Source organism: Prorops nasuta, unplaced genomic scaffold (genome assembly GCF_024137725.1).
Source record: "Prorops nasuta isolate Cenicafe-Biocafe unplaced genomic scaffold, Cenicafe_Pnas_1.2 PNAS00008, whole genome shotgun sequence".
Lineage (NCBI taxonomy): Eukaryota > Metazoa > Arthropoda > Insecta > Hymenoptera > Bethylidae > Prorops > Prorops nasuta.
In genome coordinates, this window is record NW_027116805.1 from 3,324,826 (window position 1) to 3,351,905 (window position 27,080).

The 27,080-nt window shown below is 38.4% G+C and overlaps 2 protein-coding genes across 3 annotated transcripts in view; both read right to left on the reverse strand.

Moving 5' to 3' along the window:
• The window catches only part of shaker (Potassium voltage-gated channel protein Shaker), a 143,516-nt gene extending 129,069 nt beyond the window's left edge, over positions 1-14,447 (reverse strand). Inside the window, exons 1-2 of one of the 2 annotated variants that reach the window (XM_066730928.1) lie at positions 14,313-14,447; positions 8,544-9,542 (exon numbers count right to left, since the gene is read on the reverse strand). In XM_066730928.1, coding sequence (XP_066587025.1) covers positions 8,544-8,725 — 182 coding nt within the window. In that variant the 5' untranslated portion in view covers positions 8,726-9,542; positions 14,313-14,447. Of the gene's footprint in view, positions 1-8,543; positions 9,543-13,962; positions 14,245-14,312 lie in introns of those variants that run through there. The other variant, XM_066730929.1, reaches the window with a different exon arrangement.
• Positions 14,448-16,335: 1,888 nt separating this feature from the next.
• On the reverse strand, positions 16,336-22,912 carry LOC136775662 (U1 small nuclear ribonucleoprotein 70 kDa-like). Its single transcript, XM_066730636.1, is given in 9 exon segments — positions 16,336-17,536; positions 17,696-18,042; positions 18,418-18,661; positions 21,424-21,447; positions 21,450-21,497; positions 21,792-21,873; positions 21,964-22,026; positions 22,085-22,267; positions 22,467-22,912. Coding segments are annotated over 9 exon segments (1,299 nt in total). The 5' UTR covers positions 22,611-22,912; the 3' UTR covers positions 16,336-17,372.
• Between the last annotated feature and the right edge of the window lie 4,168 nt (positions 22,913-27,080).

The window sequence follows — 27,080 nt, forward strand, 5'->3', positions numbered from 1 at the left end:
ATTTAACGAAAATACTGTGATTAAACAGTTTTTATTTGTGCATACAAACCAATCCTTATATACCTAACTAGTCAGTTTTTTTGGAGGTTTTCGATTGCAAATTTGGTCGACCACCAGAAGTGACTACTAACAAGTAACACCATTACACGTCTGTCAAGTACCTGGCACGTTCACCAGCTACTGACACGAAGGGATGAATAGTTCCCTTACAAATAACTGGTTGTTACCAGAACTTCTTATTTGATTGTATTGAAATCAAAACTATATGGGAAAATCACCATACCGATTGATTAAGCTTCAAAAACATTTAAATTCACTGGAATATCGATTTTAACAGTTTTCAAAAGATGAAAAATTAAAAAGCACAAGCTAGATTAATTTTATTATTTTATTATCCATATATGGACTTTTATTTTGTTCAGGTTGTTAATTTTATAAAACAAATAAATTTAATAATGGAATATAAACATTGGCAGAAATCCTACAATTCCCGTGGGAATTAAATGTAGTTTTTAACCATTGAATTTAAAACATATTTATTGCTGGTACTATAGTCATTTCCTGCTGATTTATCATCAAGTTAAATTTAGTTATCGGAATTACTGAATATACTTGTATTTTAGCGTGTAATTATTAACTAACGGTACAATTTACATAATAATAATATGTCTAAAATGACAGAAAGTTTAATAACCTTGTCACCATTTAGCGCAAAATTGTAAATGTTTAAATATGCGTAAAATTTTCACCTATCCAGGTTAACAAGATAAATTTCACTTCTTCAATGTGGAAAGATTGAAATTCAAATTAGGAACTGGATTAAATACCTTTAAAATTTCAAAAGTAACTCCTTAAAAAAAACTTACTTAAAAATCTCAAGAGTTACATTGTTTAAAACTTTTGTTTAATTGTTAATTTTACTTTAAGAACGTACAGTATTAATCAATACAGTTAATTTGGAATTTTTCCTGACAGAACTTAATGAAACAACATTTTACTATCCAATGTATATTCAGTAGTTCAGTCTGTACTTCAGAATAAATGAGATTTAATATTCGTAGAACGTAGAATGCATTGGATTATTAGCATACCATTTTGAAGCATCACAAGGAATTACTAAGTAATAACAGGTTTGAAATGGCAAGAAATTTAACGAACTCGTTGTCGTTTAGTATTAAAATCTTAATTTACTCCGATACATTTTTACCAGATTAAGTTGGACATTCGGACCTCAACGGTTCTCTGTCACAACTCTTATAAAAGAAAAGTTTTACTCTTCCTTAATCTCTTGCTAGGTCGCAATTTCTTTCTCGCCCATCAAGAAATTGGTAAAATGCGATAACACGCGATTCTCTCCGGGTGCATTGGCACAGCGTTTCAATACTAAATTTCCTTCGGTGACGTGCTTTAACGACCACTGGGATACCAGGAGTAGATTACCCCTGGCAAAAAGTAGATAAGTCCAACCACAAACCCATTGCAATCCCATTCGCATTATCCTTTATAATCGAAACTGAAATTTCTTTCTAAAACATCCAAACAAACATTGTAAAATACCTTTAAAAGGATAGGTGAGGGATTGAAGATCGAAAGGCGATATTGAAAGGAAAGAAGGAGATGGGAAATTTACTGCTGATAAAACAAGGATTAAACATGCATTTACTGTTCATTGAAATTCATGCACCCGAAACTCTCGAAAGCATTCATTAAAACAAATGAATATCACTATGTAATTAACATAATTCAACGTAATTGATTTATTAATGGGAAATGAATATAAATAAAGAATAACAATGCGTATCATAAAGGGTCATATATCAAAATCAATAGTAAAGTGTAAAGCTTCCCAGGGGATTTTTTAAATACTTATATCTCGGAAAAACGATACTTTTGGCCTTAAAAAGTGGGCTTTTGGCGAAAGCCCAGAGTTCTGGTGCCGATTTAGGTCTAGCCACCTAGTATTATGTACAATACAAATAATTCCCAAGAGCTCTGATCAATTACCTTGATTGACTATATACTAAGAGCTAACACACAATTTCATCAATTCTTACAAATAAACATAAAAATAAAATACACGGATTGGATTTTAATTTTTATGCAAAAAATTAAAGATATTTTTACGCAAAAGAGTCTGATTCTTCGATTTGTCTTCGAGATATTAAAAGCCACTTCTATCATCGGAATTAACTAAGAGTGATCTTAAATATTTTGAAATGTCAAAATCAAATAAAGAACTATACGAAAAAAGTTTTGTTTTTGGGAAAAGTTTCTTATATACAAAATCGTTGCTTATGTTTGAGAAACCCTGTACATTGTAAGAAATGAATAACAGTAAAATAAGTTATCAAGGAAAAAGAAATGAAAAGTTAGGCGGGCGATGCAATATTGAGGGATAAACAAAAAAGGGGCAGTTTGAGGAGGTAAAAGAATGGATTTGTTAGGATTCGCGTAAGGGAGAATGTTACATTCAAGAGACGCTATAGGCTGTTGCGCATGAATGTGACCGCAAACAAGGGTGAATCCGGCACAAAAAGGGGAACGTTTCCCGGATTAGTCTTATACTTGCTCCGCTTGTCATAGCCAGCCGCATCGTATATCTTCCAAACAAAAAATGTTCCATCTCACTCTTGCCCACCACGAAATAACTCACTCTCGCTTACTTTAATCCTTTCCTCCCTACCCCATCCAACGTGATCCAAGGCTGTTCGAGAATTCTTCCGTAATTGCATTCTTCCCATCCGATTAATTCTTTCGCGATAATCTTTTACCAGCTTCCGCAAAAGATTTCAATCCTCGTTACGACCATCTAAAAATTTCACCGAGAATTGCTCATTTCCCGAGGCTTCGAAACGATGTTCGTTAACCTTCTGTAGGATTAATTAGTGAGAGCTTGAAGCAATTATTAAATTAAGATTAAAAGCTGGTAACTGTATACTTTAAAAAGTTTCGCAATTGATTAGAGATGGAATTTCAGTCGTTTTCAATGAATACAATTATAAGTAAGCTAACGAATGATTTCATTTCGATAATGACAACAATGGATGTAGCGAGCAATGCTGGAATGATTGCAAAATTGATGATGCAGGACATTTGACGCATGGTGGAATATACAATTTATGAAATGCTATTATTTGTTTTATTAATTGTAACAAGAGCTGTGATTTTCATGTTATCTTGAATCTCAATATTGCTATGCATAAATGTTGAGCGACTCGTTTGCTATATTTTAATGAGTGTAACACACGTGGTCCGATGTCATTTCAATCTGCCAAAAATAATAAAGGTCAAAGTTGTTGACACCAGCTATTTTACACTGCTGTAACAAGCACTGAAGTGTTTTGGTGATTAATAGCTGTACAGATAAAAACTGAGACCAATATTTTCAGTTTTTATTATCAGATGTCTCGCGGTGCTGTCTCGCGCCAAGTAGTTAAACCTGACATAAATCAGACAAGTCATACTTCTGTCACCGAGTATCTTTTTCTTAACACGGACCTGAAGAGAATATTGACAATACTATTTTGTAAACTAAAAATATTAAATTTACCAAAAAGCACGTAAAATATGTAACATTTGTAAAGAATTCGAAAGCTTTCACAAACTTTCGGAATATTTCGTAACAAAATTCATCTCAAAAATTGTAATATTGAAATTCATGATAAAGTTATTGTCGAGAATTGAATAGTTTGGTAGTTTATTGATTTTCTGGATGGGAAAAGATGGAAAATGGAAAAGTATAAAGATGAAGGAGCAGGACTTATTAAGAATGAACGAGGACAAAATTGGGAGCGTTAGAAAAGCTTCGTTTAAAAATCACGTCAGGAGACAATAGGGACCAGGATTAATTGTGTTTCGGTCGGTTTTTGGAAGCTGATACATATGATAAATTCCTTTCCCTTGCTTTCCAACGGTCGACTACGTTTTCCAGGCGGTTTCACGATGTTAATAATGAAATGGAAGCGTGTTGCTTTGAACACTTTGCGTCAGCAGGACGAATGCAAAGTATTCTACGATTGAAACAACACGTTGAAGAGTTAGGTGACGAAAAGATAAACAAGAAACCTCGCGAACAAATAAGCTTCGATGTAAAAAACTCCGAAGAACCACTGCGAAAAACCCCTCACCCCACGAATGTTTCACTACACTCTATGTAAAACTCGACAGTTGCGAAATAGGCGATTTTAAAGTAATTTAAAAAAACTCTATTTTTCTTGATCCTTGCATCCTGCACGTTGATGATTTACTAAGAGTCTCGGTATATTGAATTACTTGCAAAACAAACAGAGTTGTATAGAAACTTCGTGAGCTAACTCTAAGAGATTTTCTTTTTTTTTTGTTTGCTCGATGAGATTTTAAACTATAATGTTTTACCAAAATTGTCAGTTTATTTTTATATATATTACAGTGAATGGTTGATTCATTGAAATTCATCGCACACGATGAAGCATTAAATGAAGAGAAATATGATGAATTGATTACTCGTGTTTGAATCTTAAAAAGTTCAGATTGGCAGGATTTTAAAGTGAAATCCTTCGTATAATCCTGGAGGAAAACGTGACTGGAGCTGATTGTTTTTCAATTTTACCTGTTCCAGCTTGATTCAATGCTCGATATTATTTAGATGAAATTATTCTCCTCGTCGTTCTTAAGTGCACAGTCGAGTATTTCAAGTTTAAAGTCGCCTTCCTTTACATAGGAATGCTTAAAGAAGTCGCATCAACTTTTAGTAACTAGTCGAATCACTAAGAACAAACGAGAATAGAAGTGAGATAATCCTAAGAAACTGCATATAATTCCCCGATGTTTCCTAGAATTCCCATGTAAATTTTAATATTGCATCGTGCTAAAAATGCCACTTTAATACCTATAGCCAGCATTATCCAAGGAACCGAATTACTTTAAGCTCATTTATTCCGACGTTCACCGTATAATTTCCGAGCTTTTTAAATGACGGGAAAATTCAATTCTGCGGCAAAAATGCTAGATTGTTTGCTTTTTCCAAAAGATCTAAATTGCCTTCGGACCTCGTCGCTCCCATAATTTCAGGCTCCTGCACAATTTTTCAACAATATCAAAATATTATTAAATAAGAGTTTATTATCGAAAGCTCTATTACCAATAATTTTGTTAAATACGTGTTAATTTAGGATAATCTGATGCAACGTTGGATTATGCGAGAGTTTGTGTTACATTATCTAGAGTAAATCAAGTTTTTTCAATGCCCTCTATAATTTATATGCAAGAAATGATTATTTTAGCAATTTATTTTTAATCGTTTCTTCAAGAACCAATATGGTTTAGAAAAATTGATCCTTTAATTATTTTACTTTACAGAAAGCTATAAGAAATACAAATAAAATGTACGATCCTCCAAATATTCATTAGGTTTCCACACGCAAAGCCAAAATTCAATGCAATTTCACTTTTAATGATTATTTTGGAATAGCGCAGACAATAATTTTATTCAATATTATCCTCGATATAGCAATTTGAGAACATAACCATATTCATTTCTGAAATTTCTGTGGTGAAATTAAATGCAAGCTACCCGCACTAGCAACATTAATTCTACTCACACTTTCCGCGGCATTGATAGTTTTGGCTTATGGAAATTAGAAAACACACACACCAGCTGATACGTAAATAATCCGAGAACTCAGCAAGCATAAATGAATACCCCGCTTGAACTTTGCACAAAATTGCAGATCTTTTAAGAAAATAAACAATGTAAAATTTGCAATTCAACTGTATCAAACAGGCATAGCTTCACAATCTAGCTATACCAAGTGCTCTTTCGCTTAAAAGTTAATAAAAATGATTAACCAGTCACGAATAATGAAATACCAAAACCCAATCCTATTTTTAATGTATAAATAAAGTCATGCATAAACAAGAGTTGCCAAAGTTTACAGACAACTTTTATTATATCTCTTCTAGCTTCGTATTAAAATAGTACATTCCTTTTCATGGCCATAAGATTATATTGTGATTTATATTTAAGAGATGTGTGTATTTAAGAGCTTCCTGACGTTTCCTTGGCACATTAAGCGGAGCAATAATGTGAAAAGAGGCATAAACAATTACATCGGTCACAGATACATTATTACACAGGCGCAATAATAATAGTAGCAGTAATAGCCTGGAATGGTAATAACTTTGATAATGCACGGATTTATCGCTCGTATTTTTCTACAAGTCCGAGTCGATTTCTTGGTCACGACAGGCGCCTACGTCACTACTCCGAGGATTCAATTTAATACTAGCACACAAACGCATGCACGAATACGTACACGTCTTTCACACGAGTTCATCAGTAAATCCAGAAATACTCGACACAAATGTAGCTGAACAAGTGCAAATGGAAGATACTTGAACGTGCATTGAGCAAGTGAACGCATATGCAGGTATTTTTCAGTAGAAAACACACTGATAAATGCGCCATTCGAAAAAATTCAGTAGTCAGCATATAAAAGAGCGCGCACGTACGTTTTACATGACGCGATTGAATCGGAAAGAAGAAAGCCACTGTTGTTCATCAGAAATTGAATAAAAATTTATTACTACGATGTTATAGACTACCTTGGAACAATATCTGGCACTGACTATGTCAAACCTCTCGAGTACATTTAAAAAGTTTCGTTAATTCAGAGAGATCAGGACAAACGCATCATTGTCCATGGAGACTAGTGTCTGTTGCAAAGTATCAAAACGAAAGAAATAGAAATTCGAGAAATAATGAACAGTTTTACAATCGACACATGAATCAATAGAATAATCAAATCAGGACATAATGACGTTCAGTTTTTATAAAACTGATTAGATGACCAACGTTTTATGGACTTGTATCTTTTCAGATTGAATAAAGCGTATACGTTATTGTCAAATTAATATTATTAATGGAGTAGAGGAAATGCGAGGACCTTGACTTGACGGGTAAAAACCGCAGTTATTGGTTCAAAGTGAAAAGTAGCGCAAACTCGATGAATAGCAAGGACCCATGTAAATACGAAGAGAAGCAGATAAAATGTGGAAAAGTTAGAAGAGTCTGTTGGGAAACAGTGAATGTTTCATGATTAGAAGGGTAATTAGCGACGGGGATAGGCATGGCACTTTGAAGAAATTTTAGAGGGTAGTAAAAACTTGGCTGATAGACAGGGTTAATTGCTCGATCAATTTCCAGAGTTTCGTCAAAAGCTGGGGAACACATATTACGTAGGTACGTATAAAGCACCCTTGCAACTCCTGTATAAGCGTCGAGAGACACGAATTTCAGTAGGTATAAACCTGTATATATCAGACGGGATAAATGCGAATCCAAACCGCAGAGACTTTGGTGAAAATGTAGTAATTGTGTTTCCGCTGTTAATTATGTCTACCATTAATTGGGTAGATGTACATACCAGCGACTCGTTTCTCAATAAATAATTGATAATTAATCAACGATTACTTGAATTTTGGCAAAGGGAAGCATGGAGCATTTATCCCTCGGATCATCTTTAACTTGGAGCATAGAGTTTATAATTTAGACAATTTTCGTTGAGAGATTCAATTTTTCTTTAATTCATTTGTTTTTTATCAACAAACCTTGATTTATCTTCCTTGATCAAATTTCAAAATAGTAAATGTTTTAATTAAAGTTCTCACGATTTTACAAAAAAATATATTTTCATACAACTGACTAATCTTAAATTTCTATAGGAAAACTTTATTTATTACCAATACAATTTGCGTATGACTGCATATTTATAGATATACCTATAAACAGTCTCCCTATAGTCCAGGACACACGTTTCACAGACAATTGCAGCTGCCCGTTAACGTAATCCCTAGACCTAAATCATATAACTAACGTCGTAACGACTCCCTGTAGGACTGGTTAAAAAATTTAAGAAGCTTCCGGTCTGCATGAAAGGGAGTAACTCCAAATGGTCGTATTCATAAGGACTGCTAAACTATAAAAATTGTGAGCTGCACGTACTGCGACTTACTCCCAAGAGTAGTACACTCTGAATTTTAATTACTCTATACACCAACTATACAACGTGTAAAATTTGCAATTTTTGTTAAAAATCCCAAAGTATTTCATGAAAAATGACTGTGACTCTTAGTATCAACGAAAATCCCCCTAGGATACAATTACCAACAAATTATACGATTATACAAACCGAAAATCACAGTAGTTTTTCATGGATTATCCATATACGAGAAATTCCCGGTTGTACAATCATTATAAAATTTGCAAAAGGTGTACCGGACGGTGGAAAATTGATAAACTGTACAAGCCGTAGAATCTGCAGAGGCTGATGGGGATTTTATAAAGTATAATAGCCACGAGAGGCAGCTAGAGCATTATTATATGGTACACTATATATAAAGCATATATTTAAAGAGTCCAGGGGTTTATCAGGGTAGGAGCGATTGACGTGCGGATCGTCGAAGGGAAGTATAAGAGGAACTAGGTAGGAGTGAAGAGTGGTGAGGGGAGGATAGGAGGCGGGGGGGGGGGGGGTTGTGAGAATGGAATTAAAGCATTAACTTACAGATTGAGATTCCGTTCGTTGGTGGCAGTAGTAGCGGACGCCTGGAGCCCTGAAGCAGCGGCAGCGGCGGCAGCAGCTGACCCCGAGTCGTGGTGACGTCGTTCCTTGTGGACGATGCCCATGAGCTTCATCCAAGGATTGTTTTTGGCAGCATGGCCGCCCATGCCGCCGCTTTGCCACATTGCACTCGCCAGCCTCGCTGCTTAGGTTGGAGCCCCGGAAGGGCTCCGCCAACGGGAGTCTGTCCGAAAAAACTGGAAGCCCCGAGGGGTCCACGACGACGTCACCTCTGCGGGTCCGTACCGAAACGGTCACGGCCCGCACCACCCTCTGCTGCCTCTCCGCAATTCTTCCACCTGCACCCACAACCCCCGGGAAAGAGCGAGCTGCCCTGCACGGCCCCGTAGCCTCCCAACACCGGGCTTCGAGCACCTCCACCATCTAACCTACTGCCTACTGTCTATTAGGCTCCCCTCTCGTCCTGTTACCCTGAACTCACCCCTTTTTCTTCACCTTTCTATATAGTATACCGTTGTCACACCAATCACCCTCGCAAATCCAAAACACTAACGTCGCTCAACATCTTTTCCAACCCCCCACCACCCTCGATCCCACACTTTTCATTCGCACTCTTCTCAAATACACAGGATTTACGAAGAATTTTCTAGAAAACTTTCCGCAGTGGACTTATTTCTTGCTGATTCTTGAGGTATCAAACTGTTAGTAGGAATCACATACTTCTGAGAGAGATCTGCAAGTGGGTGCTACTGGTAACACGTGACGTAAACGTTAAGGGATAATGAGAAACGAAAAAAATTCCAAGGTTGTTGAACCGGTCAAGGATGTTCTCGATCAGGGGGGGGGGGGCAGGTGGCATTTACACTTTTTATTAATACACTTGGTTAATGTAGAATTTCAGAACACTTTGTGCACACAAATCTTGTGATTTCCAGATGACCAGTGTGATTACTTCTTTCCTCGATTTCGTATTGCAAAAACCTGTTGGTGAAAATTATATTGTTTCGAGGGAGCTGTAAAAAGGTGATGATGATTCGTGACGTCAGTGGTGTACAGGGTGATAAGGAAGGAAAAGTATTAGAGTGTTTTGGAAGTGACCAATGATTTTCGAAATTAGGTGTTTTTTGACCACACGAATCTATCCCCTCTAGACTGTATATTGATTCATTTATTCCTTTCTAACGTAACATATGTTAATAAATTTTATTAGGATTATAAAACAATCATCGCTATAACGATTATAGAATTGGTGTAAGGAACTTTTGACTATATCAATGAAATTGGTCGTGAAAGATAATTCAATGATCACTGTTGATTAATATTATCAACTAAATTGTCCCGGTGTATTAGTGGGAATCCCATTTCAATGAGGGAATTCCTATCCGGAAGAGGATTTACTATTTGACCATTTCCAACAGTGGGTTGATGTTTCATGACGTCAACGCTACCGGCAGACGAGAAATAGAAAGAACAGTTCGTCCTCCATCCAGCAACCATAGAAATTAATCTCGATCGATTGCAGTCGCTCTATGAGCAATTTTAACGACAAGCTGAAATATGAAAAGCTGAAGAAGCGTGGAGTCTTCTGAAGCCATCATTGGCTATTTCAGCTTCGTTGAGACGATAGGGCGTATATTAATCAAATTCAATTCTTTTCAAACGTTCACGAATCGCCTTCCATTATGTGGACAGGCATTGTGAATCACACGGCTGAGATTTCACGCTTGGATAGCAAGAGGAACGTCAGTTTCCGTACAATAGCGTTACTGCAAGTATCACAACGCGAGTGGAGTGTATCTCGGTTTCCTATTTTTACGTGTTCCTTTAGGCTGCTGGCCATTATGCCAGAGCAAAGTGTGTCATAAATCGGAATTTTAAGCTGGAACTACAATTTAAACGAACCTTAATTAAATAGATTACAACATTGAAACGAAGCTGTATTTCTTCGGATATTAATTTTCCTCCAGAAGAACTTGCATGCTATGTTAGGTTAGTGTTTGAGAATACTCTTTTATAGATCGTTAATAAAATTTTCAAGGAACATGTAGAACAAACGATTTGAAAAAAACATATGGTGTGTGATCGATAAATGGTAGAAATTTGATAGTATTAATGCAGAATAAAGTGAGAACAAGAGCAGGTTATTGTTACCTTGTGCTAAATTTCGGTTTTACAATTAACTTGAACTATTTATCAGAAGCACGTTCAGCTCGTTACTTAAATACGAACGAGTTAAATTAATCCGTATACAGTTTAAGACACTTCTCCTCATTAAACCAAGACTAGGAGACTGAAAGTTTGACTTGGTGCTAAATGCTGAAAAGTTTACGATCGATAAATCAACTGTTGAGACAAGCAGTTCGACGCTTATTCGCCAATCGAAGCTTCGATAAGATTATTCGCAGGAATTTGGCCGGAATGCTTCGACATGTCGAAGGACACTTTAAATCCACACAATAATTAGATTGCCTGGAGAAAAGCTGGCGCCTAATCCAGAAAGTCTTGGTGCAAAAATACGAAAAAGAAGATCTGCTCGAAGCTGGATCAGAGAACTTTTCGCGGTTAACCTTGTTCCGGATAATTTTTGCTCGAGGAGAGAATTGTGTCGCAATGGATTTGACAGAGCATAGCGTAGAAATCCAGCGAATAATTTCGAGGACGACCCGATATTGAGCGGGAAATTTCTGGCAGTAAACGTGGAAGCTATACAACTGGTAATTTAAAGACGTAAATAAGCCATGCAAAAATTGTATTATCTTTCCAACTGAATATTCACTGTAAGTAAAAGTGTAAAAATTGCTGATAATAATTTTATATAAATTGTAAGATTAATAAATCAAACAAAAGGCTCGGTCAATGACTCTGCACTGTTACAGTTGATGATGTGATTATTCTGTGATAGTGTTAACACTATAAACTGTACACCAAAAATTGTGATTCCTAAAGCAATATTTATTTTGATTCACGAAACGCGTGGTTATCGCAAGAGGGACCCAAAACGATAGGGATTCTCCGAATTGACAGATTCTAGCAAACAAGCTAGATTGGCCAATTTCTTCACGCTTGATCGATCAATGATTTAGAACAATGCGTGAATTTCTTTCAAAACGCGTGAGAGATATCTCGATGGTTGATTCTTTCAAGTACACGACTCTCCACACTTTTTTGAGTTTATATAATGCAAGAGGGACCGAAAACAATAGGGATTCCCCCAGTTGATCGATTCTAGAATCAACCTAAGCTAGATTGGGCAATTTCTTCACGCTTGATCGAGACAAATCGATATGAATATAATTCCACAAAATTCACAAATCTCCTTCAAAATATCTCAATCTTTGATTCTTCCTAGGACACGAGTATATAATTCTAAATGGAGAAAATTGTTTGATTTCTCTCAACAAAGTTATTATATGATAACGCACATAATGACGAATGCCACGTTTATGTCCAATTTGCAAAAGACGTAGTTACATCGAGAGAGATCCAAAATAATGGGTATTCCCCGAGTTGATCGATTCCAGCATCAAGCTAAGCTAGATTGGACAATTTCTTCACGCTCGATAAAGACAAATCGACGAATATAACTCCACAAAATTCACAAAATTCCTTCAAAATATCTCAATCTTCGATTCTTCCTAGGACACGAGTAGATAGTTCTAAATGGAGAAATTTGTTTGATTTCACAGCCGAACTGTCGTGGAATGGCAGAGATCGTGGCGAATGGCATGCAACTGTCGCTTTTGGAAAAGCGTTCTGGCGCCGACGCGAGAGAATTACTCGACGAAGCGGAAAGTGGCGTTGCGTTGAAACCGGAAGTGGCGATTGCCCCAGCCAGCGAGTTTCCCTTGGCGTTTAGAGCGCGCACGGCTGACCCTGGTACGCGGGTATCGCTGACCGCGGAAACTGAAGCCGATAAACGCGAAAGCTTCTTAGGTTAAGTAAGGCTTAAACGAAGCCCATAAAAGAAGTTACCGCTTAAAATGACTAAGCGCCATCTCCTCCAGGTGAAAATCCAAGTGTGTACGGATTCTAATTAGAAGTCTCCCCTCGAGCCGTGCTAACTGTAACGGCCACGTAACACTCGGAATTAGTATCATGATCGGATAAACGCGCGATCCGTACACGCTGTTCAGACTACGAGCACATTCGGCTTACTGGAATTCCACTGGGATAGCAATAGGAGCGAGAGCACGAGGTATAATTGAACGCAAACCGCGTCCCCGCTGCAGAAGGAGGCGGAGGATCGAGAAAAATCGAGGGCCCCGTAGAAAAACCATCGAATCTCGTCCTACGCCAATGGCGAATGCCACCTTTACTCTTCCACTCTCTCTCCCTCTCTCTCTTTCTGCTCCATGTTGCGGTGAATTCCAATCCCCTTATTCGCCGCCTTCCTTTCCTCGCCACGACCCTGATCGCCTCCTAAAATATACCTCTTTCGCCACAAGCTAACTGGAAACCAACCATTTTTCATATCTCTCTGTCCTCGAAATTTTTACTGCAAAAAGAGCTAGCTGAATCTATGACCGAAGCTTATGGTTTTATGGTTATAAAAAAAAGACTTTACTCCCTCGTTAAAATAGCGATTACGATTTAAATGGTTGAACAATAGAATTTGAAAACACTTTTTTACTGTTTAGGGTTGATAGAACTTGTTGATGGTGTATAAGGACGTTTTAAGGGTTTGTGAAAAAATGCTGAATTGTGCGATAATTTCCAAATTAAGAGACGGATCGATTTTGGATTGCAAGGGGGACGAGACGTTCGTTACTTCCATGCAGATAATAAAGTACGATAAGGGATAGAGTTGCCGAATCTTCACTCGTTACTGTCGAACTTTCAAAAGGGACGAGGCTTAAAGCTCTGCTAGCAATCCATAAGCCACGTGTTCGTGGATATAATCGGATAAAGTTCCGAGAGATTAAAGGAATCGTTTTATCTTTGAACTACGCAATAACCACGGCCGCATAGGTAAATATATTTAACAAGCTCGGAGATAAAAATAGAAGAAGTCGATTGATGTCACTTTCTGAATTGGGTATTGGCAAAATTATCCATATGGAAGTTTAAAGGCATAAAAGCTTTCGTGGGGAAGATTACAGAGAAGGTTCTTCATTTCGAGCCTGTATATATGTATTTATATATATATATTTATGTATGCAAATAGGAAAATCTATCCAATTTCATTTGTCGAGGATGGAACCAATGAGGCGGAGTTGCTTCATCCGCATTGGCGGTGCGTGAGACACGCAGCGCTTCCGTCCATCCTCTACCTCACTCGAGCAATATTACAACAATCACTTATATTCTCAACTCTATTCGGACTCGAGAGACCTGCCTCGAAAACGCAAGTGATCATCCCCCAATCCATCATAATTATTAACCATTTCTCAAAATATCTCACGCGTCTTCCGTCAATCTCCGGGTATCTTCGCATAATCGCAGCACGCCCTCGAAACTTTGAATTTCGCAATAAGTTTGGTTGATCGATGACGCGTCCTTTCCGCAACTACCGATAAGACGAACATGAAGATTGTCGGAAAAAGTGGTTGATGCTATTCACAGCGGCACAGCCGATCAAGAGGACTCGACGTGTACGGATGGGAGAGTATGACTGGAATGAATGTTGAAAAATGTGCGGAACAAAAGTCCCAGCGGTGAACTTGAAGAAGGCATGTGATTGCCGTTTGCCGGCTCTGCGCTTTGTTCCGGAAGGGATGATGGGGTGGGGGGATGAAAGGGGAGAAGTCGTACCGGTACTGGACGATCGAGATTCCTTTTAACGAGGAAGGAAAGAATCCTCGTGCGATCAGGTTTTTGCGTGGGACCGGAAGTCCCAGGTGAAAGAAGAAATCGGCCCCGTTGACAGCGGCACCGGAGACTCCCGCGCGGAGCCCAACGTTTCGCCTCACTGCCGGGCTCACTGCAGGCTCTGACGCACCAGCCTGCCGCCCCTCTTGCCGCCTGCTGCCCCTCTACCGCGAGAAGCAACCCCCACGCTCTCCAATCCACCCTGTCTACCTCACCTACCCATCTACCTGGCTGCCTGCCTGCTTCGCTTGCTCGCTGCTGCTTTCCTGCCGCACGCGTACACACTTTATACTACCCTCCTGCTGGTGCTGCTCCTCCTCCCCTCCCCCTCCCCTTCCTCCTCCTCCTCATCCACCTCCTCTATCCATACGTAGCCTGCACAATACCTTCCGCACTGCCCCATCCTTGTCATTCCCGTTCTCTCTACGGCATCCCATTACCCTTCGGATTCTCCCTCTCCCTCATCCTCCGCCCCTGAAGGTGCCCCCTTTGCACATTCTCAACTTCACCGAGTACGCTTACCCCACTGGCATTCATGGACGCGCGTCACGATTCTCTACTCTTGCACACACACGTACGCACACAGAGCATAGCAAGCATGTGGTATCGTGGCAGTAGCCGGGCTGGAGTGGCGCACACCTGCGCTCAACCCCCACCAGACCAGCCACCATCCATGTGCATCTCGACCATCAGGCTGCGGGGACCTGCGAACGATGGCAGCCTGACATCCCTGTGATATCCAGACGCATCCCGATGGGGGATCGATGCCTCGCCTGCAAACCAATCCCGTAACCTTCGGGAATACTACACGGATCTTCTCTATTGAATATTTTTTGTCCAGAGTGCTTTTTAAAGCTCTTCGCTGGGACATGAAAAATGGACCGAAATCGATGGCATGGGTGACGGGACAACCGTTCGTTTACAGGGGCTTACGCGCGTCAAAACGATGCAGTTTCGAGCTAGACTGATAGGCTACTTAAGCTAATGTAAAGTACAGCCACTATCCTTCCCAAGCTGCTTTGCGTACAACCTTGCCAGGCTCAGGGAATCTCCTTATCGGCTTACTTACGACATCTGCACTGCACCTTTCTGATTCCTTTTCACGCAAAATCAGAACACGAGAAAACAGTGTTACCAGTGTCGCCAGGGGATACCGATGCATGGAGTTTCAGTTTGAAATAAATTTTGTCCTTCATTGGAATTTCAAATGTTTGATCGATCTCTTTATATAAATACTGTGGAATTCATCATTTCTTTGATTGTTTGACGATCAATTCTCCTACGGAGGACAGTTGTACGAGTCATTTTTCACTATCCCATTCGCTGTCTTTCCCTGCTTTTGTTCATTTCATTTTTTCTAAATTCGCAACGCCTGCGCTTGACCCTTTAGTGATGTTGGTTTGCACAAAAGGAAATTGCAGGGTCGATGCGACGATGGCCGCTGCGGTACTTTTATGGGCCGTGAGAATTGAATTTTTGGTGAAATTTTGACGCAGCGGAATGGCAAGCGCGACTAACTACATGTTCGCATATATTTTCTTTAATTGACATTGTGATAAATGAATATCTGACAGTCCTTAGCCAATCTGAAAGTAATTAAATTATGATTTTAATTGCCAATATTTGAGGAACTATTAAGAATTCCTGTTAAAATTCTTTAATTCAACGATTGTGCGGGCTTCTGTGGGAACTTTATGACAGCAGAGGCAAAATTAAAAAATAAAACGCCTGGAAATTAAAGACCGTACCAGCGTCGATATCTCTTTCTCGTTTTCTTTTTTTACGGCTGTAAGGGTGAAAGCATAAACAAGCGCCAACTGGTGATAAAACAGAGAAACTTTAACACACGTAAAATTTGGTGATTCTTGAACATGCAGGATCTGGAAAAGTAAAAACACTATTTATAAAATTAAATACAATCTATATTTTTACAAAAAGTCGTTCAAATAGTCGTAAAACAAGTCGAACGCTATAATATTATAACTATCTATTAATTGTGAAAATTAATATTTTTAACGGAAAGAGGATCATGTCTGATCCCTATTTAATTAATCCTACATCTCTACGTTTTATCAGCAATTTATAATTTCTTCGCCAAGCTAATGATACGAAATATTTAGTAGTATATAAAGAAATAAACAAAGTTTCGAAAAACATTTATTAAACTCAATTATTCTATAAAACCATTGAAATGAAAAAGATGTAATTTTCAGAAACTAATGTATAATATTTTCTGCGGAATTCAAATTATACTTTGATATTGGTTTTTATCCCCTTATGTAGTCACCTCTTTACCGACGTTAACACTTCGATTTCTCCGCTGCAGCAGGTGGTTACCACTTTTGGCATACATTCAACTTTATCAGAGGCTGTCGAGAATAAGCTATTGTACAAACCGCACAAAAGAAAGCTCTGCAACCAAGTACACTTCCACTCTTAAATTTCATTGAACAGGAGTGACGATAGAAGCTATTTAACAAGTTCATCGAATTCATTTATTTCAATATATATATAAATATACATGTAGCAGTCACAGTTTTGAAATCAATCTTATATCTAATTGTTATATGTATATATGTACACATAGAGGATCATATCTATATATAATATATATATAATTTAATTGCTAAGGTTAAAGGCGAAAAATCTCAAAGTTCTGAGTGTCAATATTGCCAGGTTATAAGAGACTGCTACAATACTGTGCTGAATGTTTAATCAGACATTCAAAAATTCATTCGGAATTATAGCATTGAGACCATAAGTATACAAAGTTATCAAACCAAACCCAACGAAAGAATTTCTTTATAAAAAGAGCTCCTTACCTTGAAATTTCAATTACGCGACGATGGAAACTCCATTAATGAAATTCCCAATTAAGCCAACAATCTCTCATACTTGCTTTATATTTAATTAATGATGAAAAATACTACACTACAACATTGCTGATAAAAGTGGTATACAACCACGCGCCTGTATCAGTGGACGACTCTGCAAGTCCGGGGATCAATAATCTGGTACAGAGTCATAATTATTATAGTTTGGAGGATCCTGACGACCTTCGGGAATTCTATATTTTTCCTCAACTTCTTGGTCGTTGTCATCCTCGTACTTTACAGCAGTAAAGTAATTACCCGAAGTTGGGAAAGTGTTAGTATAATCTGGATAATCTGTAGGCAAAATGCTAGGCATGAAAATAACTGTAGAAATTAAGGTTTTTTATTGGTTCAACGACCAGTTCATTGGTCCAGTTTGCGAGAGGTATGAAAACCATCCAATGTCCTCTCAGTCGTTAAACCAACCATGAGAGAATTCACATCGATACTTACCGTCAAGAGGCTCCTCCTTAATGCGAACCTCCTTAGCATCTTCCTCTTGTCGCTCTCCTCGGTCTTTCCGGTCTCTACGTTCGCGATCTCGATCGCGCTTATCCCGCTTGCGTTCCCTATCACGATCGCGCTCGTTACTTCTGGAACGTCTCCTTTTACGGTCCCGATCGCGGTCCCTATCACGGTCCCTACGATCACGAGGCCGCTCTTCCCGCTGGATCTCTTCAATATCAGGATCCGGTAAACGATCTCGACTACGCCTACGTTTCCTATCGCGCGATCTACTTCTGGATCTTCTCTTACGATCACGGGACCGTCTACGCTCTCTATCCAAACGATCTCGATCCCTGAAACATTTAACAAATCATTAAATAAATAATCAGCTTGACCTCTGAAATCAGAAAACTTCACCCAGTCATGCTCTCATTATTTTTTAAAACTCTTGCTATTCCAAGATTCCCTTTACAGGTTACGAGAATTTTTTTAGTTTAAAAATATTTTATTCACATTTAACAGATGAAAATATTTAAATCATAGTTCCAATGAACATCAAATATCATGTTAGAATAATAATACATTGTCTACCACACACAAATAGAACATTTCCCTGCAAAGGGCTAGAGTATGCATGATTTACTAGAGAATCGTCGCGATTCGTGGACAAATCCTGATGGTAGGATCCTCGAGGGGAGGTTTACCAGTAATATAAATGTATCACATACCTGTCTCTGTCTAGCCCTCTACCAGAGGTTTCCCTCTCACGTTCCAAACGATATCTTTCGCGTTCCCTCTCGTTGTCTTCTCTACCGGAATGTTTTATGTTAACATCCGGTCCGCCTCTTCGTGTTCCACCCAACCCACCGCCCAGTCTCCGTGGTAGCCATCCTTTGACCGTCCTTGCGCGCTCCACATCAACCAACACTCTGCGACCATCTATTTTCTTACCATCCGCATGCTTATACGCAGCTAGAAGTACGAACAGAGAGTTAAGTGAGTGCGTCCCAGACCAGTTTTAGACGGGAGCATCGCGCGTCAATTTCTAGCCGTCCAAAGCAAGGATTCTTTACGGGGTTGGTTTAACTTTAATATATATATATATATATATATATAAATACACATATATATCAAGTCAAACGTCTCTCCACAATATTCAACTGTACTCATCATTGCAATGCCATTGGTTCTTGCCAATGATCGAGAATTCGTCATTTATCGTGACCTGACGCGACAATCAATATAACTATTGGGGATGTAATGAGAAACTTTGAACGTGCTTTGAAAAAAAGGATTTTACTGGAAGAGCGAATTTTTCCGACTGCACTACTGAATGCTTCGATCATCCAACCCTACAATAATTGTACCGTTTATACTGTCCGGGAGATGATGATTAGGGCTTTAGTCAGGTCAAGAACACGTCGTCCCTAATCATGAGTCACTGGAAAGTGTCGTCGAAAAAGAATCGTTCAAGTGGTATCGTATAGGACTCAGGATCGTATATCAGGAGTTCGAAAACGGAGAGCTACGTTATGATTCATGATTCACAAGTTTCTACGTTGTCACGATGCGAGGTGTTAGAGCTCAAATTTAATCTAGAATTTAATATCCTAAGTAGGAAAGAATGAGATTGCACACACTGTCAGTCTCACTTTACCATATAAGACCAGTGCATTTAAATTGCCATTCCATCGGATCATTAGCCAAGAAATCCTTTGAAAGACTAATAAAGATTATTGACTGTAATTGAAATATGGTTTTCCAATGAATTTTACGTTATATACAGGTTGGATAGAATTCTATAAGCGTTTGGTCATTCTCACACATTTGAGTGGACAATTTTCAAGGATCCATCGTCTTTAGTAGTCTTTCGTTGATGGTGTACGACATAAAAATTTACTTATCCCTCTGTATTCAATGGCGATAAGTATCACTTTATAGCCGTGGGATGAGTCGGCCATATACGCCATGAGATTGAAAGGAATTTCTTTTAGCTAAGGCTCTCGCTCATCGAGAATCATCCTTCCGTGTTTGTACCTTTATCGTAAATTTGCACACTGTCGAATATAACAGTCTCTGTGCGAGCCGTACATAATCAGCATTTGCATTATTGTCCTCCACTTTGCCTCCAATACTTACACGCACGAGCTCGCCGTCGTTTATCAGAGCAATGCAGGTAATTGAGTAACCTCGTTGGGAGTGTGTAACGTGAATTGAATATTTGTTTTGTGTGGCAGTAGAAGCTTTGCGCGGGAGCAGATAGCCGGGGACCGAGACCAGCCCCTTGAGTAGACTCGTAGCTTATTGACATGAGAGCTGAACATATCGGGGACGGAATATCGAGAAAGAAATTGACAATTTCATGTCGCATATTTAATGCTCAGCCCAACGGTTATTGCACCGTGATACTCATCGAGCCATGAGTATGCCGCGTGAAGCAGAAGAATCTGACTTGGATAATCAGCAATGAAATGTTCGGATCCTTTATCATAAAGTTACCTTAAATCTATAGTTTGTAAAGTCCAAAAAGTATAGCAGATACAAAAAATACCTACCGCGGCTACTTACGTACGGAAGTTAACACAAATCTTAGAAGTACTTTTAATCGTGAAATGAACTTGTAAGAGACTCGCGAGGATAGAGAAGGGGAAGCTGCCCAGTCTTCGTACATCAATCGTACAATCTCCGGAGAAGTTTACATTTGTATTTACCTGGTGCGCTTTCATTCTTTTTACTTACAACCAAACCGTGCGCATTTCGTATACTTTACACTTTAAACTACGTCTTTTATCTTATTTGCTCTCTCGCCCTCTCCCTCTCCCTCTCTCTCTCTCTCTCTCTCTCTCTCTCTCTCTCTCTTCTTTTCTTTTCTTTTCTTTTCTAACATTAAATTATAATATAGATAGAGCAACATTTTGTAAAATATCTTTCCGCTCGTGTCGCGTTCCTTTCAAAAATTAATTTCTCAGATTAACCGCGAAGAAGCTTCAACATAAGGTTCCAACACAATGCAAATTAGTATTCTATATCGAAATTGATATGTTCAAGGACTTGCAACCGTATTAACTAGCACGATTTGATGAAATTTGAAGAGGGTAAATTTTAGGATAAACGTATTTTTTGTTGAAGAGAGTTGACTTATTCGCTCGTTTTAGGTTTCTTCTCTACAGTGCAATTGTGAAACTTAAAACGAGTTGCAGTGGAACGGAAATGAATGATTAATTAGCGTAGCTTGGTTGTACCAGAATCCAGTATCATAAAAAACAATGATAAGAATTCGTCTATAACCAATGTATTGTCGATGGTATAAACAAGATTTCTATTTATCGCCAAGATCCCATGATACTGATACAGGTGGTGAACTTGGGACTGATAGAGTTAATGAGAAATGTTTAATTGTCCCAGTTTCCTTTAGTCTCCCGCTTTAAAAGAGCGTTCGTCCCTGAACCTTTTTCCTACAATCCGACCAATCAATTTCAATGTAGAATGCTAACTTTGGTGAGCGACGCGCGATTAAAATTAAAATAAGGAATTTCTAGACAAAATAAATAAGAATTGGATATCGTAAAGAGTTTGAGAATGATCCCGATAGTCCGAATAATGTACCCCAATGCGAAACATCAAAGAAATATCTCGAAAACCGTGAATTTCACTAATCATTGGGCAAGATAAATAGGGTAGGTATAGACTCTATCAAACGTCGTTGTATGTTGGATCTTACCACACATACAAACCTATCATATCAGGCAGGTTCAGGGATATTGCATGGAATAGTGAACGGCACTAGTTGCCGGCAGCGGCCACCACGCTGTACCAAGAACAAGATAAAAACTGCATTAATCAAAATAGCCAATATTGTCGTTTTCGGTTGATTCGATTACCACATGTGCATTTATAGAATGATTTTTCCTGCATGTGGATGCTACGGGGACCCCTCCCATACCGTCTGGTATAGTACCATAGAAAACGGGTAGCCTAACTATTGCCCTGCCCCAGTCTATTCTAGCTGCAAGTGATGCTAAGTGGGGTGAAATTCCAGACTATCGACTAACCAAAGTTTTCTTTCTGGAAGATTATTTTACAATTACAGCTCAATACTTACAGTGCATATCACGTTCATGTTCATACTCAATGAAAGCATATCCCCTGGGCTTGCCATTGATTGTATTATGAATTACCACGATCTAGAATAAAATTAATCGGATAGTTAAGTATAATCCTTGATTACGAATAGAAAAGATGTTTGATTCTAACCAATTACATTGTTCGTTTACCTTTTTTACTGGTCCGTACACCTCGAATTCTCTTCTTAGCTTAGATTCTGAAGTATCGTAATTCTAGAAATAATAAATTTTGTGGTAATGTCAAACTTTTAAATTGAATTTGTTTACTTACAATTCTAGCCACGAAAAGGGTTTTGAAGGGATCCGCCGTAACATTCGGTATACCAGCCGGATCCCAAACAGCGATTTCTTGTTCGAGTTTGTATGCTACTTGTTCAGCCCTTTCTCTCCTTCTTCGTTCCAATCGCTCCTCCCGAGTCTCTACCCTTACAGGAGGTGGTGTATCTTTGGGATCCTATATAAGCAAACATCAATGTGATTATGCACGAATGTTCGAAATTTAAAAATCGCTAATATTCCAAACATACCAAAAAACGCATGTATTATATATGGAATCCTGATAAAAAATAACTTACATAATAATAAAATATAAACAAAAAATTATTTAAAAAATATTACAATGAGGTATAAAGATATATGCTGATGAAAATTACCTCGAAATATTGGAGAAAAGATCCAACGCCAACGTATCCTCCATTCTTCTTTTCGTGAGGTAGCTTGTTAGCCGGTGGTAAATATGGGATTGGATCGCGTGGAGCGAACAACGCCAACAAATTCGGTGGCAAAAACTGCGTCATCTTCGAAAAAGAAACTTAGGTCCTGTTAAATAAACTTCTTTTCCACTAATGAATGTGATACAAAAGTAAATACATCTTTATCTAATAGAACTTTAATAAGTGACGAAGAGAATGGAGAAATGGCGTCGACGTCGCTATTCAGCCTTTACCCATTTGCCACCGGCACACAATTAAGTCATAGAAATGGTAATAGAACTTAGAAGGGACTCTCTCTCACTCGAAAAAAAAACTATATACGAAGTCACGAACTATGAGCTCCCTTATAAAATACAAATTAGTAAAAGCTAAATCGAAAGATTAAATTAATAATTTAATAATAAATAATGCTGATAAAAATATTACACTGTAAAAATATTGCTGTGAAAATCCTGGACAAGCCTATATTATACACAATACACACCACTGAACACAAGCTCGGACTGGCGCCGTGACTGCTTTGGACAACTTTGAAAAGCAGAATAGCTCTTCCTTTTTCTTTTTTGCTTAAAGTTATATATTATACAGTACACTAAACGCTATCGGACGTGTTACGTTATATTATAAATAAGAAGAATAGCTCAATAGCGAGGTTCGGTGAACATTTGACGGCACTGAATGACTTGAACCATAAGAAAGTGGTGCCCTCTATAGAACTGAATAAGAATGACCGATTGGGGGGAGGTAGATACTTGTTACCAATGAAGGAAAAGAAAAAATCTTCTTTACCAACTTGAAGTAACAGGGTTCTCTTTAATACTACAAGAGGTCAGGTCAGTGTAGAAATCTTGTTGGAAATTATGTCGGCGGATTAAAATAGACAGTACGTCTATAATTTTATGAATCTCCAACAGAATAAAACTATTCATTATAATAAAACTATTAAATTTAAACATTAGCAGTATCGAACATTTGCTGTATAACAATATCATTATTTTATTACCGTATAAAAACAATAACTACGATTTTCATTAATTTAATCGTATTGTTTTGACCCCTTCAGCTGTTTTTCATTCGATTATCTAGTAGTAACGAAAGTATAAGGTAGAAAAACTCTCGCCTTTCTCTTGGAAGTACCACGTTACTCATGGAAAACTAGGTCAACTCAATTCTTTCGAAAGAGTTATATTGCTTCAAGAGATAGACAAGATTTTAAAGGAAAAGGTCTCGATAGGTATTTTGTAACAAAAAATCAAATCTATCATCACTTTTATTTATAAATTCATATTTACATTTGACAAGTGTTATATTCAAAATGAACAAGATGAAGACGTGTGTGTGTGTGTGTGTGTGTCAGTAAACCTAAGTGCCTAAACATAAAGTTAAAATATGAAGAAGCTTACATCTAGAATGAGTGAAATATTCGATAAAATTAATGAAGAGGCGTAACAGAGCTTAATACATTAAACAAACGTGAATACGTGATGGAACAATATTATATGATGGTAAGTATAGAACATGGTAATAGGTATATAACCTAATTAAAGTTTTGCAAGGATTCATATAAGAAAATTGATGATGATTGAAGTAGAAGAGAAAATGAGACGACCTCAATAAAATATTAGTAATAAAATAACTTTATCAAGAACATAAAAAGTAGCGAAAGACAAAGTTTCGCCTGGATTTTTTAATGTGTTATTTTTACTTAATCGATCATTTCGCTTTTATGTTCTCAGCTGTAACTCTCATTACGCCTTAATAAGTAATACCATATTGGCACAAAAATTATTTTACAGGACTTTATAGTTGAACGAAGTAGGTAGGTAGGTAGGAAAGTTGGGGTGAATCTAGCTTCGATCTTCCTTTCATTTCTGTTCTTTTGCCTTTATCCTCCCTTTAGTGGCCCTGGTTGGAACGATTCGTCCCCTTTTCAGGGGTCGCAGTGGTGACGGGGGTAGGTAGGAAGGAGAGGCCAAGTTAGATAGAAAATCACAAAGAGAAAGACGAAGAGAGATCGTACTATGCGCATACGCTGATGCTATACTATATCGTCCATCCTTCTCGGATTCTCCGGGCGTCTTTGTTCGCCGCTAGATGGTGCGAGGGAGATCCGAATCGAAAGAGGAGAGCCAAAGCCAACGAGCTTACCAAGGGTCGAGTCGAGTGTAAGCGAGAGGAGTACGCGCAAACGAGATGAGAAACCAGGACGCAAGTATTGATCCCAACTGGGCGGTTGACACATTTACGAAAAGCTTTGCGTGGACTAGTTTAGATGAGAGCACAGAAGGAGCATAGAAGAAATTTCGCCACGCTCGTTTTTATCACTGTCCCGCAGTGCTTGGCTCTTACGCAATATCCGCATAGATGGCGAATTGTTCTTTTTCACAAAGATCATACGATCCTCTTAATGCTTTGTCTCTGAAGCTGTTGATAAGCTTTTTTTCCAAACCACCAATCAAACTATCATCCTTCGTGTCTCTATGCTTGCTTCGTTCAACCGTGATAACTAATCAGAATTATTATTCATTACATTATATCATTATTTTTCAATACTTCCTTTTAGACCATTTCTTTCTGCATTCCTATTTTTTAGATGATTCAAATAATCACGCAACTAGTGAAAAGTTGTCTGAAATCAAAAACAAAGGAAACAACAGATATCAATTTTATTTCCCAATGTTTGCTCTAATACTAAAGAACCAAAATTATCATCAGTTGATACAAAATTTATTAAAAAAAGAACTTTTCATTCAAATTATTTTATCTTTGAAAAGGATCTTTCTCGACTTAAACAAGTTCAATATTGATTCAAGAACAGCTGTATGTTGAATAATTGGATTCTGATGCTCGTGTTTCCTTTCACAAATCGCTGAATTAGATGTACCACAACGTGGTCGGCATATGTCAGTAGATCCTTTTGAACGCGGTTATATTTAAGATTTTCGTCATGGAATCATCGATGTACATACGCCGGGGTCTCAATAAGACTTTCGTAATGTAATATAGACCAAACACCTGTTACGAAATGTAAAGAAGCCCAAAGCCCAACCACATGTTACAAATGTGGTTCAGACGTTTTTTCCTACACCGCTCCACGTGGCTCTAGTATTTAGATAGGTTCCCGTCTTATTAATTCACCGTTAATAAAAGTCACATGTTAAACGTACGTAACTTTTCATTGAAACAGCAGAGCCATCGATCGATTCCAATCGATTTAATCAAAGCTTAAAAATACTATCGAACAGGAAGACTGATAAAAAGTATAATCATTGTAAGAGATAAAACAATAGATTATTTGTAAGCTGTACATGTTGAAATTTAATCAACAATGTGTTTGATCCATACAATCGACAAAATTATATACATACTTGATACGTGAGAAATGAAACAAAAAAATTAGTCAATCATCGCTTAAAAAGTAATAACGTTTTAGCAGCTGCCTGTTAATTACTTAATATCTCGTCATGAATCTTATTTCTTGATAGAAATTTGGAGGTTAGGTATAAAATCGAGCAGTGCATGACGGTCCAAGATTTTTCCTGTCCACTGCACGGTAATTTTACGAGAGCTGCGTGGGCTTCCAAGAAAACGTAGCTGCTACATCTGCGAGCGTAAAATAAACGCCGCGTGTCTCCTTGTGACTGGCCTAAAATATCGAAATTCTAGAATCGGAATTAAAGGCATAGCGGGGGTTTCGTTTAGCTCGTACGATTCATTCGTTCAGTTACACAACCATCTTCTCCAGCGACTCGTGCAACTATCGACCCCACCAGTCTTATCCAATTCGTTCCATCTATTCCGCTCCCTTGATGCGCGCGCACACGACACAAATACACCTACATGAACAAATACCGAAGGAAGGGGAGAGTTTTGTACGTGTGTCGAGTACACACTTGGGTTTTTCTTACTCGATCCTCTCTCACACTTTTCGACGCTCTTTATACTATCCTCGCGACCTCTTCGTCCATCTCTCTCACTTTGTTTTCCTCATTTTCCTATGCCCCCTCCTTTCTCACTCTCTCCCACACACACAGAAATAAAATTTTAGTGTCTTCTATTCTTTATCATTTGACCAGGTTGGAGGGGGGCCACGTGCTCCCAGCACACACAGTCACGCGAGGGGAGGGCACGTGGTACGCGCCTGGATATGCTGCATGGGTGCATAGGCGTAGACTTGGCCTTTTCTAGTTCGACCAGCGTCACTTTGCCACCGTCCCAGCTACAGAATTCAGTAGTTGTCCGAATCCAAACGAACGCGTTCAGCTCTGTTCTGCTTGAGGCCCGGAGAGACGCACGCGCCGATTAGAAACGTGAAAGTCCAACACACGACCAGTGATAGCCAGGCCCCAGACCCATCGAGAAGCAAGCGGCACACGATCTCAGTTGAACCTAACCTACGCGCGACTATACTGGGCCAGATTACACGAACCAACGGACACTCGCATATGCTTTTCCACGTTGAGTACCACTGCACTGACGAGACTGCTTTCCGAACTCTACTATACGTATGTACATGCATGTATTATCTATACTGTAGTGGAAAAATTTCTTTCC